This window comes from Ahaetulla prasina, chromosome 7 (assembly GCF_028640845.1).
Source record: "Ahaetulla prasina isolate Xishuangbanna chromosome 7, ASM2864084v1, whole genome shotgun sequence".
Lineage (NCBI taxonomy): Eukaryota > Metazoa > Chordata > Lepidosauria > Squamata > Colubridae > Ahaetulla > Ahaetulla prasina.
The window spans coordinates 16,919,235-16,934,656 of record NC_080545.1 but is presented as its reverse complement, the minus strand read 5'-3'; the positions used below and the strand labels follow the sequence as shown (position 1 = coordinate 16,934,656).

General features: G+C 43.5%; 1 protein-coding gene across 1 annotated transcript in view; it reads right to left on the bottom strand.

Annotated features, from left to right (window-relative positions):
• The window catches only part of SCUBE1 (signal peptide, CUB domain and EGF like domain containing 1), a 235,134-nt gene that overhangs the window by 177,343 nt on the left and 42,369 nt on the right, over positions 1-15,422 (bottom strand). The window contains exon 3 of the mRNA XM_058191895.1: positions 2,617-2,745. Coding sequence (XP_058047878.1) covers positions 2,617-2,745 — 129 coding nt within the window. The remainder of the gene's footprint in view (positions 1-2,616; positions 2,746-15,422) is intronic.

Genomic DNA, 15,422 nt, shown 5'->3' with positions numbered 1-15,422 from the left:
TTTGGTTATTTGGGTTTTCTCCCGCGTAAAATTGGAAGTGTCTTGGCGACGTTTCGATGAAGTCTCATTCGTCATCTTCAGGCTTCAGCTTCGTGCTTCTGGGAGCAATGTGTGACTGCAGCTGTTTCTTCCTTTTTAACTGCTAGTGGGGGTTTGAACTGATTGGGTGGGAGCTTGGCTGTGCTCTGATTGGATGGGGGTTTTTTTGTGCTGTGATTGGCTGGGGGGGTGTTCTGTTTGGGTGGGGGCTTGGTAGTGCTCAGATTAGTCTGAGTTGCAAGGGGATTTGAGCTGGTGAGCTGCATTGCTGTTGTTTGGCTTCGTGTTAGTGGTCATGCTACATCTTCATAGTGGGTGTCAGTCAATTTTACGCGGGAGAAAACCCGAATAACCAAAGACCTACACACACACACACACACACACACACACACACACACACACACAGGTTTATTTGTTTTGTTTATATCATTTTCCATCTCCATCAAACAGTGTGTGATCTGGGTACAGTTATTTGAACAGTCATAGTCCACATATTGGTTATTATATTCATCACAATAATATTAATAACACTATGTAATAGTATAATAGCAATAATACATAACTTCATCATCTTTAAATTCTCTCCACATTAACATTTCCTCTTTTATTTCTCCTCCTTTCTAAGTTCTGTTTCTATTGTCTAACCATTGATAAAATACACCCCACATCAAAAAATATTCAGCCTCTTCTTTATCCTTAATAAAAATAAGAATAAGAATAATATTCTTAAGAATAATTAATAATTAATTATATTCAGTCTCTTTTTGAAAGTCTCCACAACTTCTGAAGGCAAACTGGTTGATCTTTAAATTTCCATTAGGAAATTTCTCCTTAGTTCTAGGTTGCTTCTCTCTTTCTATTCATTGCTTCTTGTCTTGCCTTCTGGTGCTTTGGAAAATAGTTTGCCCCCCTCATCTTTGTGGCAGCCCCTCAAATACTGGAACATTGCTATCATATTTCCCCTCGTCTTTCTTTTCACTAAATTAAGCTAGACATACCCAATTCCTGCAACCGTTCTTCATATGCTTTAGCCTCCAGCCCCCTAATCATTTTTGTTGTTCTTCTTTATAGTCCTTCTACGTCTTTTTTATATTGTGGTGACATTTGGATTTTGAGCCTATCTGCCCAGGAACAGAAAATTTATTTCACTTACTGGTTTCAAATTAAGGCCTTGAGGACTCTTCATTTCTCAAAGTTAAATATTAATCCTGTGTTGCCTGAATTGAATATCAACTAATAATCTTCAGAAGGAACTTGTGCTGTTTCAAGCAATTACAATGTTAAAACGGATTCTTTTTAACCAGATGAGAATCTCACCATGGTTTGAAAAACCCCATAGTGTCATTTCGTATCATATTTGTGAAATTGTTCAGTAAAAACGTCAAATAAAAAATGTCTTTCCCCAAGGGCAGACATGGACTATATCCAATATAAATGTATAGCCAAGGAATCTCAACCAAAGAAGGTAAAATAAAACTGATTCCATCTGAATAGAAAGAAAAAAAGCTCAACTAAATAAGAAACCATAGTGAGCAATAAATCAACTTCATATCCACAAATTCAAATGGAAATGACATTTCTGTTTTTTCTGGTTACAAACATTATTATCCTTCTGCAGTTGCCTTTGCAACATCACTATACACAGTTTTCCTAACAGGAAAATTGTATTGCAGAGTATTATTCTAATGAGAAAATTATTTACGAAAGAATGGGCAAAATGTTGGATCATTCGAACCTGCCAAAATATTTGTAGATTTTGCTTATGATATTCCTGGTGGTTTGTTTTTTTTAACAATATGAGTCTTTATAAATAAACAGAAATAGCATAGAAAAGGTGAAGAAGGATACACATTTCTATTTTACTCGTCCTTTTAATGAATGAGACAGATCTACCACATACAGAAATTTAAATACTTAAATCCTTTTTAAAAAACCACCTTAAAAATACTCAAAAGGAACTTTCTCATTAAAATCTTCTCCTCATGTAAGATTTTATAGCAGGCTAATTTTTAAGTTGATAGTTCTGTATGGCCTGTGAATGATGTTATAAATATCCAACTGGCCCTTGGCAGAAAAAAAGGTTCCCCACCCCTGACCTAAAGTAGAATAGAATATAATAACACAGTTGGAAGGGACCTTGGAGGTCTTCTAGTCCAACCCCCTGCTCAGGCAGGAAACCCTATAACCATTTCAGACAAAGGGTTGCGCAGCCTTTTCTTAAAAACTTCCAGTATTGGAGCATTCACAACTTCTGCAGGCAAGTTGTTCCACTGATTAATTGTTCTAACTGTCAGGAAATTTCTCCTCAGTTCTAAATTGCTTCTCTCCTTGATTCGTTTCCACCCATTGCTTCTTGTCCTGCCCTCAGATGCTTTGGAGAATAGCTTGACTCCCTCTTCTTTGTGGCAACCCCTGAGATATTGGAACACTGCTATCATAGTTTAAAGCCTGAAATAAGATCATGATGATTATCAGAGGAATTAAATAGTTTTGTGCTTCCTTGGAGGAATGAGTAGTAGATAACAGATAAGAAATTATATCATATGACCATCAGGTTTCTGCACTATAATGACTCACCAAGACAATTGTGTCCATCTTCAGCCAACATGAAGCCATCATAACACATACACCTGTAGTTCCCTGGAATATTGATGCATTCATGTACACAGCCGCCATTGTAGAAGTCATTTTCACATTCATCAATATCTGAAAACAAGAAAAAAGAAGGAAAAAAACCTAGTGCCAGGTATATAATACCAAATTTAACAGAAATCAGTGTTGATTAATATTGTAAAATTAATGCTAAAATACTTTTATAAAGTTTTATGTTTTATTCTGTATTTTGATATGTCCATGGGTCTAATCAACAATAAAGACAATTAACGCTAAAATGCTATAATTTCCATTTATAAGGATGCATACAAATTCATTTCTTAATCTAACCAGAAATGTCATTATTATGTGGGATCTCAATAAATGCTTGTTTTGTACTCAAGATCCTATATATTTTGTAATACCCCCACTGAGCTGTCTGCAGGGTACACACAAGATGCATTAAAAAATATAGATGGGGCTTTTATCACGCCATTCTGGCTGCCATTTTGATTTTATTAACGATATCCAGTGGACATGCCTATATCGTCAGCTGTGAAGAACTTACTTGAAGCTTCCTAGATATTCAATCTAGCACAGGGGTGTCAAACTCAAGGCCTGCAGGCCAGATCTGGCTTGCGGGGTGCTTAGATCTGGCCTGCGGGGTCCTCCTGGAAAGAGTGAAGGACCTGCCCATGGTGCCTTTGCCAGAGAAAATGAAGCTCAGGAGGGCCCCTGATACAAGTGACGTCAAGCTGGCCATGCTCTCTGGCCATGCCTCCCCATCCACCAATATCAAACACAACCCTGATGCGGCCCGCAATGAAATTGTGTTTGACACCCCTGCTCTAGCACAACTAGTAAGGAATTTTTGTTCTAAACTGATGATTGTCCTCCTGCCAAATGAAAATGCACTCTCTTAATGCACCTTCTCAAACTCAGACTTGTTCCCTTTTGCCTACCCTTCCCATAACTTAATAAAAACTCTGCTCTGCACTTCTCATGGTTACTACTAGGTGGAAGTTGATTATGGACAGTGTTGTTGATATTCTTCCATGCAATGACAATTGTAAATGTTCCCATTTAGCCAATTCTGTCACAATCTGCTGTTTGAGTACCATAATTGTTCTCTTTCAATGTGCTACATCTTGCAGTCAAATATATCCCCAAGTATTTAACTTTATTTGTGAGATGCATCTCTGAGCATTCTGCCAGCTCAATTTTTTGCTTCGTTAACATATTTTTGTCAATATTTTCATTTTGTCCTTATTAATTTTCAACCCTGCCACTTTTCCAGATTCACCTATTTTTTTTATCAAGCAAGTTATAGATTCTAATGGGTCTTCAATAATAAAGACCAGATTATGGACAGTGTTCATGTTTTTTCCCTGGGTGCCCCCAATGCATCTCCCATAATTATTGTAAACATGGAAGGGTGGGACGGGTACACTTCACTATTGCCATTCAGACTCCTGGTTTGTTGGTCTGTCCTTTTTGGAGGAAAAGGGAAATGTGTTTAAAACAGATGGGCTACCGCCACTCATTGTAGTAGGAATGTACTGTATTAAGAACTGGCTTGTGAAGTATACAGTATATTTTAGAATCAGACATATTTTGTTGCAATAGAGCAGGGGTGTCAAACTTGATTTCATTGATGGCCGCATCAGGGTTGTTCTTGACCTCGGGGAGGCGGGACGACAGCAGTGTGTGTGGCCAGCTTGACATCAGTCATGTCAGGGGCACCTGTGGTGGACCAAGCATTCTGCCAGTGAAAACAGAGCTCCATTTTCCCTGGTAGAGAGTTGCAGGAGGCTGTCATAGCTGAAAATGGAGCTTGGGTGGGCCACACGTGGCCCTCTCGAGCTGTTTTCGCTGGCAGAGGCACCATGGGCCAATCCTTTGCTATTTCCAGGGTGGCCCCCATGGATCAGATCTAAGCACCCCATGGGCCCGATCCAGCCTGGAGGCCTTGAGTTTGACACCCCTGCAGTAGAGCCTTTCTCCCAGTGAAGCGAAGTAGCTGTGAATGGTTCTCATGCAGAGATAGCCAGAAGAGATTTCAAGCTTATGGAAAAAATATATGGCTGCTTTCATGGTTAAGCGAAATATGCCCCTTAAATGCTCTCACACATCATTGCAAGGCCCTTCTTTCAGAGGATTTCCACAGCTATAATAAATGACAAAGAGTCCTAAACATTTTTCCCAACCTCCTTGTGAAACTCATTCCCAACACAGACTCCTCTGTCTTCGTCACGAAGTGAAAATCTGCAGTGAAAAGTTATAGAACAATTGCTTTGCGTGGACCCTCCAAGTTTAAAAAACAATTGCTTCCAACCTGCCTCCCATTGAGAACCTGTATACTGCATGAATCAAAAAGAGGGCTGTGAAAATATTTACAGATCCCTCACATCCTGGACATAAACAGTTTCAACTCCTACCCTCAAATAACTACGCTATAGAGCACTGCACACCAGAACAACTAGACACAAGGACAGTTTTTTCCCGAAGGCCATCACTCTGCTAAACAAATAATTCCCTCAACACTGTCAAACTAGTTTGTAAGTCTGCATTACTATTAATCTTCTCATCGTCCCACTTCTGGCTGGCCCCGCCCACCCTGTTCCACCCCTCCCAGGAGTCCCTACATGGCCCATTTTGAATACAGATAAATGCAGGGTATGCGTGGAGGCTCGGAGAGGGCGAAAAACAGGCCTACCGGAAGTTCGGGCCCATTTCTGGCCTCCAGAGGGCCTCCGGAGCCTGGGGAGGCCTTTTTCACCTTCTTGGAGGCTCAAGAAAAGCCTCCAAAGCCCAGGGGGGGCAAAAACACCCTCCCGCACCATGGTGTAGGAGTCAAACTAGGCCATGCCCTCCATGGCCATGCCCACCCAGCAACCGGGCAGAGAACCCCTTGCTAAAATTTTTGAATCCCACCCCTGCCAATATGCATATCTTCTTATGTTACTATTACAGACATGGGGCCCTTTCTTTATGAAATCATGGGAAGTTGCTGATTTTTTGCAAAAAAAGAAAAGTTCCAAGCCCTCATGAATTCTTAAAACTGCTGCAATGTATTTCTGTCGTATGCTTGACAAAAGGAAAACAATGTGTATAGTAGGTCGTGTGTGTGTGTGTGTGTGTGTGTGTGTGTGTGTGTGTGTGTGTGAAAGAGAGATGATTCGAATTGTGAATTGGGCATGCCTGAGGTCTCCCGCCCCTGCACTAAATGATGCTTTTATGGTAATGGTCAAAATTATCCGCAAGAAAAATAATGAACAATCTTAAACTGCAGTCTAGACGCTCCTATCCTGAGTATTGCTTAATGACAGCCTTTCATCCAACATGAGCTGTATTTGGCTAGAATGTATGTTTTTCTTTCATGCCATGCTCCTTTTACAATTGGATCTGGAACTAATTTGAGAAACATAAATTGCAATTGACTTTCATTAATTTATGTTCTTGAACCTCTGTAGAAATGTAGCCATCAGGAAGCCGTCTGCCTGCATAAATCTCAGCTATCCAATTCCAAAACATTGCACTTGGGGAAATCAGGCAGCAGCAGAGTTTGAGCACTCAAAAGGCCTGAAATGTAATATTTTGATTGCTGATGTGTCAGTAGTTAGTTACAGCGGAAATATTTCTTCAGCATCTGAAATGAGCAGGTAGGCTTGCACAGATGTTGAAGAAACACAAATGAAATTAAACGATATGGCAACAAAGAAGTATAGAAGATGAAACTAATAGGCAGTGAATGCTAATGGTCGTTCCCCTCCAAGGGGGTGTCATTATCTTGTATATTCACTTCTTCCTGGGCTGCTGGGCTAAGTCCCCAGCTGATCACCACTTTGAAGGTGAAAGTTTGTTCTCTGGGCTGGTGGGTTGTTTTCCGTTTATTAGGTCTTGTAGGTCTTGTAATCCTCAAGTAATAAACGGAAACTAACCCATTAGCTTGGAGAACAAACCTACACCCAGGGGTGGGCTGCTGGGGGTTCGGGAGAACCTGTAGCTAAGATTCTGTGCAGTTCAGAGAACCCCCAAATCCCACTCCTGGCTGGCCCTGTCCACCCCACCCTTCCTCTCCCAAGAGTCCCCACGGGGCCCGTTTTGGATGCAGGTAAGTGCAGAGCGTGTATGGAGGCTCGGGGAGGGCGAAAAAAGGGCCTACTGAAGTTTGACAAGGCTGGAAACAGGCCTGTTTCCAGCCTCCAGAGGGCCTTCGGAACCTGGGGAGGCCATTTTCGCTGTCCCAGAGGCTTGAGGAAAGCCTCGGGAGCCCAGGGAGGGCAAAACGCCCCCCCCATGGTGTAGGAGGCAGGCTAGGCCATGCCTACCATAGCCGCGCCCACCCAACAACCGGGCAGAGAACCCCTTGCTAAATTTTTTGAAGCCCACCCCTGCCTACACCCGAGCTACAGATATTCGCCACTATAACAGATCACCATTTTCTTTCAGTTGACCTAACAATGACCCATGGAGACCATGAGGTCCAGTGCATCTCCTGACCACCATGTTTTCTTCATTTCTTCTGCCATCAAACCTATATTTCATCCATATAGCAGGCAACCTTTTGGTTTCTACCCAGGTAAGATACTTCACTTTTCTTCTCACCCTCACCTTTGAATTAAACAAAAGAGAAGTTATAAGGAAGGAATGTTGCTACTTTTTCGTGAAGATTTTTTTAGCAGCTTCATTCTCCAAAGTTTCTAAGGGGATTCTAAGAACAATAAGAACAGCCCGTTCCCTCTTGCTTTGATAATTGTAGCATCAGAGCAACAATGGTACCCTATGAGTAAAGAAAAAGAAAATAAAGAATCTGTTTTACTGTCAAGGGAGATAGTTTAGAAATGCACCTGTGCAAACATCTGGAAAAATTGAGTATGGTTGGTCAACCAGTTATGAATGCATCAGATGCTGCTGATGCTGTTTATCCCACATCTTTCTATCTTACCAAGAAATAGTCTATGGCCGTGATTGCGAACCTATGGCAAGCATGTCTGAAGTGGCACACGGAGCCATGTCGCCTGGCAGATGTGGCATCGCCCATTCCTCTTCCGGTTTTCTGGTGTGCATGCATGCATGATGATCAGCTGGTCTTCATGCCTGTGGCAGTGCTGGAAACTGGAAGAGCTGGTCTTCCATTTTCCTATGTGATCATGCGCGCCAGCAAGCTGATCTTCGTGGTGCATACACACCAAAAACCTGGAAAACTAGTTGGCCAGTGCGCATGCACGCGCTGGAAACTGGAAATTCCTTTTCAGGCATGCGCATGCACCCTGGGCAGCTCATCTTCCTGGCTGCAGCCCTTTGACTCAGTTCCGAAAAGGTTTGCCATCACTGGGCTATGGTCTACTTTGTCAAATGCCTTACTGAAGTCTAAGTATGCTACTGTATATTCACAGTATTGTCCTGACCCATTAATTTAGTTGCTTTGTCAAAGAATGCAATAAAGTTTGTCTGGCATGATCTATTTTTGACAAACTTATATTGGCTTCTAGTAATAGTTTAGCTTATTTCTAGGTGTTTACAGATCCATTGCTTGATTCTCTTTTCCATGATCTTCTCAGATATGGATGTCAGGCTGATTGGTCTGTAGTTTCCTGAATCCATTTTTGCCCCTTTATGAAAATTGAAACCACATTAGCTCCATAGTCCTTTGATAGTTTTCTGATGCTCCAGGATCTTTGAAAGATGTGATAGTGTTTTTGCCAGCTATTTAAATAACCATGGATAATATTGGTCCTGATAATCTGAACTCATCTAGAGTCTATAGGTGTTGCCTTACCATTTTCTTTCCTATTTTGACTAGTCTGTCTTTTGTGGTTCTGCCTTTAGTAGGTTGGGTTATTTCCTCCCGCTTTCCCATAAGGCAGGTGCAAAGACTGTATTAAACAATTCTACTTTCTTTTTATCACCAGTCACCTCTTTGCCATTTTCTTCTATTAGTGGACTTATTGTTTCCTTGACTTTTTTCTTGATTTTTACATGTTGAAAATTATTATTGTTGACATTTGTTACAAGTTTTAGCTCATTGTAAGCCTTAGCTTTTCTGACTTCTTCTTTGTAGATTCGGGTTATTTGTTGGTATTCTGCTTTAGTTGTGTGTGTGTCTCTTTCCATTTTTTTTATACTTGTCCTTTTTATCTCTCAGTTTGTCAAGAGAGTTCTTTATGCAACCATGCTGGTTTTGTCTGGGGTCTCTAATTTTTCTTCTCAGTGGTATTACGCTAGACTGCGCTTTTATAATTTTATTTTTCAGAGTTTCCCAAGCTTCTTGTTTTCTCCTTTAAGATTACCATCCATGGAATCCTTCCCATGGTCTGTCTAAACCTGTTGAAATGATCTCTCTTAAACTCGAAGACACTCATTTAACTTTGTTCTATTACCTCCACCTACGTTATACTGAATTCTATGAACTCTTAAGATTTTAAGATTTAGATATTGCTCTAGGAATTCTTAAGATTCTCATTCCTGTCTTATTTTTTGTCAGGAGTGAGGACTGGGGAGAGGAACTATACAAGGATCCTTTTACATTTGTTATCACTATCAAAACAAGCTCCCACCTATCAAAGGTATGTAGCCCATGTGGCTCACACCTGATTCTTAAAATAAGGTGAATATGGAAAGGAAGTTCATACTTAAAAAGATTTGTGTAGTTCCTGAACTTTTCCAAACAGATATAAGATGGCATAAACTTCACCCTTCCCTCTTGAGTTCTATATTTGAAGACATGAGGTGACATAACAATACTGACCACAAATAATAGTGATGGCCTCTAATACGTCCAGACAAAAATAATGAATCTAAGCCTTTTCCATAGGCTGGGGACTAAGAAATATTTCTGGCTTTATTTTTATTTATTTATTTATTAATTAAATTTTTATACCGCCCTTCTCCCGAAGGACTCAGGGCGGTGTACAGCCAGAGTAAAAACAAAGATGTATACAATTTAAAACAACATTTAAAAAGAGCAAATTTTAAAGGCTGATTATTAAAATTTAAGTTAAAAAGTTAAAAATATTAAGAAACCCAATTAAAATACATCACTAATTATGCCAGTCCCGCTTTAATGAATAAATATGTTTTGAGCTCACGACGGAAGGTCCGAAGATCAGGCACTTGACGAGGCCGGGGAAGTTCGTTCCAGAGCGTCACTGCCCCACAGAGAAGGCCCTACTCCTGGGGCCGCCAGCCGACACTGTTTGGCGGACGGCACCCTGAGGAGACCCTCTCTGTGCGGCGACGGGTCGGTGGGAGGCAAAGGGTAACAGCAGGCGGTCTCGTAAGTACCCGGGTCCTAAGCCATGGAGCGCTTTAAAGATAGTTACCAAAATCTTGAAGCGCACCGAAAGACCACAGGGAGCCAGTGCAAGCTACGGAGCAGCGATGTCACGTGGGAGGCACGGCTCCCGTTACTACTCGCGCAGCCGCATTCTGGACTAACTGCAGCCTCCGGGTGCACCTCAAGGGCAGCCCCATGTAGAGAGCATTGCAATAATCCAGCCTAGACGTAACCAGAGCGTGAGTGACCGTGCATAAGGCATCCCGGTCAAGGAAGGGACGCAACTGGCGAACCAGGCGAACCTGGTAAAAGGCCCTCCTGGCGACGGCCGCCAGGTGTTCATCAAAAGACAGCCGTCCATCCAGGAGGACGCCCAAGTTGCGAACCACCTCCTTTGGGGCCACTAACTCGCCCCCAACAGTCAGCTGCGGATGCAGCTGACTGTACCGGGATGCCGGCATCCACAGCCACTCCGTCTTGGAGGGATTGAGCTTGAGTCTGTTTCTCCCCATCCAGACCCGCATAGCTTCCAGGCACCGGGACAGCACTTGACCGCTTCGCTGGGGTGGTCCGGGTGGAGAAGTACAGCTGAGTATCACCAGCGTACAGATGATAACTCCCCCCGAAACCACTGATGACCTCACCCAGCGGCTTCATATAGATGTTGAACAGGGTAGGCGAGAGAATTGACCCCTGAGGCACCCCACAAGTGAGGCGCCTCGAGGACGACCTCTGCCCCCCTGTCAACACCGTCTGCGACCGGTCAGAGAGATAGGAGGAGAACCACCGATAAACGGTGTCCCCCACTCCCAATCCTCCAACCGCACACCAGGATACCATGGTCGATGGTATCAAAAGCCGCTGAGAGATCTAATAGGACCAAGGCAGAGGAGCAACCCCTGTCCCTGGCCCTCCAGAGGTCATCCACCAACGCGACCAAAGCCATCTCCGTGCTATAACCGGGTCGGAAGCCGGACTGGAACGGGTCCAGATAGACAGTTTCCTCCAGGTGCCGGGGGGGCTGCCATGCAACCATTTCTACAACCTTCGCCACAAAGCGAAGGTTGAGACTGGACGACATCACCAAAATAGCTGGGTCCAGGAAGGCTTCTTGAGGAGAGGTCTCACCACCGCCTCCTTCAAGGCGGCGGGGAAAACCCCTTCCATCAAAGAAGCATTTATAATCCCCTGGAGCCAGCCTCGTGTCACTTCCTGAGCAGCCAGCACTAACCAGGAAGGGCACGGGTCCAGTAAACATGTAGTTGCATGTAACCTCCCCAGCAACCTGTCCATGTCCTCGGGAGCCACAGAATCGAACTCATCCCAAATAACCTCAACAAGACGTGTCTCTGTCGTCTCAGCTGGATCATCGCAATCTTGGTCCAAACTATCCCGAAGCTGAACGATTTTATCTTATAGATAACCATTAAACTCCTCAGCTCGTCCCTGTAAGGGGTCATCCCGTCCCTCTTGATGGAGGAGGGAACGGGCTTTATGTGGGTGGGTGGGTGGGGGGTGGAGGTGAGGGAATGGAATTCCAGATTTTCTGTATGATTTAAAAATCTACAATTATTTATTTTTGGATGAAACGATTAAATGCTACTTTTTCCCAAAGGAAAAACTGTAATTTAGACATCTGCCTATTATACCTACTCCAGCATATATTTCCTTAAGGGAGCAGGGGTGTCAAACTCGCGGCCCACAGGCCGGATGAGTCACGCGCTGGCCACGCCCATCCCCAGTTTAGCAAAGGGGAGGAAAGTCACGATACGGCACGTGACAACAATGTGACGCTGTGAGTTTGACACCCCTGCAATAGAGCGTGTGAGCATGTGAGAATGTGTGCGCGTCAGGGGTGATATTCACTTACTTCGCTACCAGTTCGCAAAAGTGAGCACGGGCGCCTTTCGTGCATCTGCAGAGCATCAAAAACAGGACATGATGACCTCTGTGCAGGTGGGCAGAGCCTCCCGCAGCCGCCAGTACCAGTTCGTGCGAACCAGATAGAACCGGCTGAATACCACCACTGGTGCACATATTTGTTCATTCATTATTTAGGATTAAATGATGACACTCATCATCACATATTGCTAATCACATATGGTTGATTGAATGCCAATCATAGAAAAAGATATTTGCATGATAATACTATTCATCTGATTCAGTGGTGGGTTTCAAATTTTTTTACTACCGGTTCTGTGGGTGTGGCTTGGTGGGCGTAGCATGGCTTGGTGGGCATGACAGTGGAAGGATACTGTAAAATCTCCATTCCCTCCCCAATCCAGGGGAAAGTTATTGCAAAATCCCCATTTCCTCCTGATCAGTTGAGACTTGGGAGGCAGAGAATAGATGGGGGAGGGGCCAGTCAGAATTTTTACTACCGGTTCTCCGAACTACTCAAAATTTCCGCTACCGGTTTTCCAGAACTGGTCAGAACCTGCTGAAACCCACCTCTGATCCGATTCCCAGCGAAGAAAATAAAGTACTATTTTTCTAGCTTCTCTTGACTGAGACTTGTGTGTAAATCAAGAGATGTATCCGTTAAGGTGAAGGCGTTTTGCCTGTAAGCGTTATAGGCTTGTAATTGACATGGCTTTTGAAAGCCCTACAAAAATCAATTAAAAACACGCCGCATGCCTCTTCGTTTTATTGTTTTCTAGTTGTCATGATATTTTCAAGATGTGAAGGCCTGAGGAAACTGTAAAAAAAAAAAAAATTTAAAGACTGAAGGATTGTTTGTGGAGACAAGGTCAAGGGTGATCAATGGGAATGGAAAAGCTAAAGAAAGAAAGCCTGATGTTTATTAGGGAGAAAGAAAAACCAGAAGTGGAACAGCTTTGAAAATAGCCCATGAGGAGTAGAAGGAGAAGTTGTTAATTAACATTCTAGGACTCGGGTATCTGTTATTAGTCAACCATCAGTCTACACAGTTGTAAATACTTACATTTTTTTTTCTAACTATGGCAGAAAGTGGGGGATATTTCTTTCTGCCTTCTATCTGTTCATATGACCGGCCTGGTTAGCCTTAGTTATCCATTTACCCCAAAGGATAAAATGTGTCTCTCTGATCATATGCAAGGACTGAGCAACTGAGCAGACGATTCCACATCTATCTTGCAGTGTAGTTAAAAATGGGGAAAAAAATAATATACGCTCACAAACACACTGACAAAGATAATTGTCAAAGTTAGTGACAATGATGTTTATTGTAAGGAATGGTTTTTGTTGCCCGCCTAGTGATCACAGTGGCCAAGGTTGCATATAATCATACAACCCCTCAGGACTGGTTACAGCAATAAAGAAACAGTAAAAGTTTACTGTAATGTCAACAGAAGAAAAAAAAACACACCAGGAATAATTCAGAAAGAGATTCAAAACGAGGGGAAAGAAATGTACTTATATTATCAAAGCTTGGAGTCATTGACCACACCAAGGGCATTTGCAAGGCATGGCAAAAAAAGTCAACTATTGCAGCCATAATGGTGCAATTGTGTGTGTGTGTGTTTGTGTGTTGTGCAATGGGCTTCATTAACCTGTGCAGAAATCTTATCTTTGGCCAAACAGATCAAAACAGGAAAAGGCCGTGGTGATGACTTTATCTCTCTTGAACTCTAATGCAGTTATTTACATGGCTGGACCTTCACCTTAAATTCTCTTTTCACTTATATTAATACTATAGCACTGTGATGGCGGACCTATGGCATGCGTGCCCAAAGTGGCATGTGGAGCCATGTCACCTGGCACGCCAGCCGTTGCCCCAGCCCAGCTCCACCTTGCATGAGCGTGCGCCTCCCGCCAGCCAGCTGGTTTTCAGGTCTCTGCCACACATAGGCGGGGGGTGGGGCGCATGCGGTGGGGCACATGCACGCATGTGCAGCGGGCAAAGAGCAAGCACATGGATGCTCACATTGCATTTGGGGGGTTCGCATGCGCCCCCCCCGCACCTCATTTTGGGCCTGGAAGGCCTCCTGCACCAACCTGGAAGACAAAATAGGGTGTGGGTGGGGCACATGGGTGGGGAGGCCCAGGGTGCATGCGTGAAGGGGTGGGACACATGAGTGGGGATGCGCGCACATGTGTGGGGGTAGGGCTCATGCACACGGGGGGTGCTCATATTGCATTTTGGGGGTCTGGGCACGCACACGTGCGCTTTGGACACTCAGCACCAAAAAGGTTAACTATAGCAAATTCTCTATGGGAATTGGGACTAGAAATTATTTTTTTAAAAGGGATATATCTATCAATCTATTAGTGTACTTAATATCATCAGCAGAATGTATAGTTCACCATGGATTGAAGAGAAACACTGCTTGATTGGGTTGAGGCAGAACATATCCTGGCAGATGAGTAGGTTGGCTTTAAGGAAGGATCCTCCCATATAGACCATATAAACACCCAATGTAAAAGTCTTAAAGGGACAGTGACACCCCTGCACTTAATCACTAGTCTAACTACAATTAAAGTAAAAGTCTGTAGAGATTCTCAGTCATCCAGGTCATGGTTGTCCCAAAAGTGCTTTTTCAGGAGGCAACTGGGCTTTCTTGTTTATCATTGAAGACGTTTCACTTCTCATCCAAGAAGCTTCTTCAGCTCTGATAGGATAGTGGGGAATGGAAGGATTTATATTCCTTGCGGACAGCTGTAAATTTGCATCCTTTAAGAGCAGGGCTGTCAAACTCCTGGCCCGCCGGCTGAATGCGTCACATGCTGGCCACACCCTGTTTAGCGAAGGGGGAAAAGTCTCAATATGACACATGACACTGCTGTGATGATGGGAGTTTGATACCCCTGTTTTAGAGGGTCGTTGAAGCACTTGGATCTTTATCTGTGTCCTCGGGGTCACCTGAGTAGATTCTCTAGTGCAGGGGTCGGCAACCTTAAACACTCAAAGAGCCACAAAGGTCCTAACCAGAAGCCCCCATTCAATTCTAGAGCCAACTGGAAGTCCGGTTCCCCCCACCATAGAGACTCCTCCTAGCGCGGCGTCTTTTTTCCTCTGACTGTCCTAACCAAAACCCCTATCAATTGTGGAGCCGACCAGCAAGAGGGAGCCACAGCAGAGAGATGAAAGAGCCACATGCGGCTCCAGAGCTACGGGTTGCTGACCCCTGCTCTAGTGAGACTCTCTACAGACTGTTAGCTATACAATTTGGGATGAACACCCTTTGAATGGTGTGGGAGTAGGAGTGGATTTCCAGGGGGAAAAAATGCAGATTACAGGAACCAGGAGTACTACTCAGGTGACTGAGGACACAGACAAATTAAAAGGTATAAAGGACTCCATCTCCAAACTCTTGTTTTCATAGCATTTCTAAAAACTAAAATTCCACCACCAGAATACAGTGCGATCCCACATGAATGGGTTTCTTTATAATTTTAATTAATTGCAACAGTGGTGGGTTTCAATTTTTTTTACTACCGGTTCTGTGGGCATGACTTGGTAGGCGTGGCAGGGGAAGGATACTGTAAAGTCTCCATTCCCACCCCACTCTAGGGGAAGGTTACTGTAAAA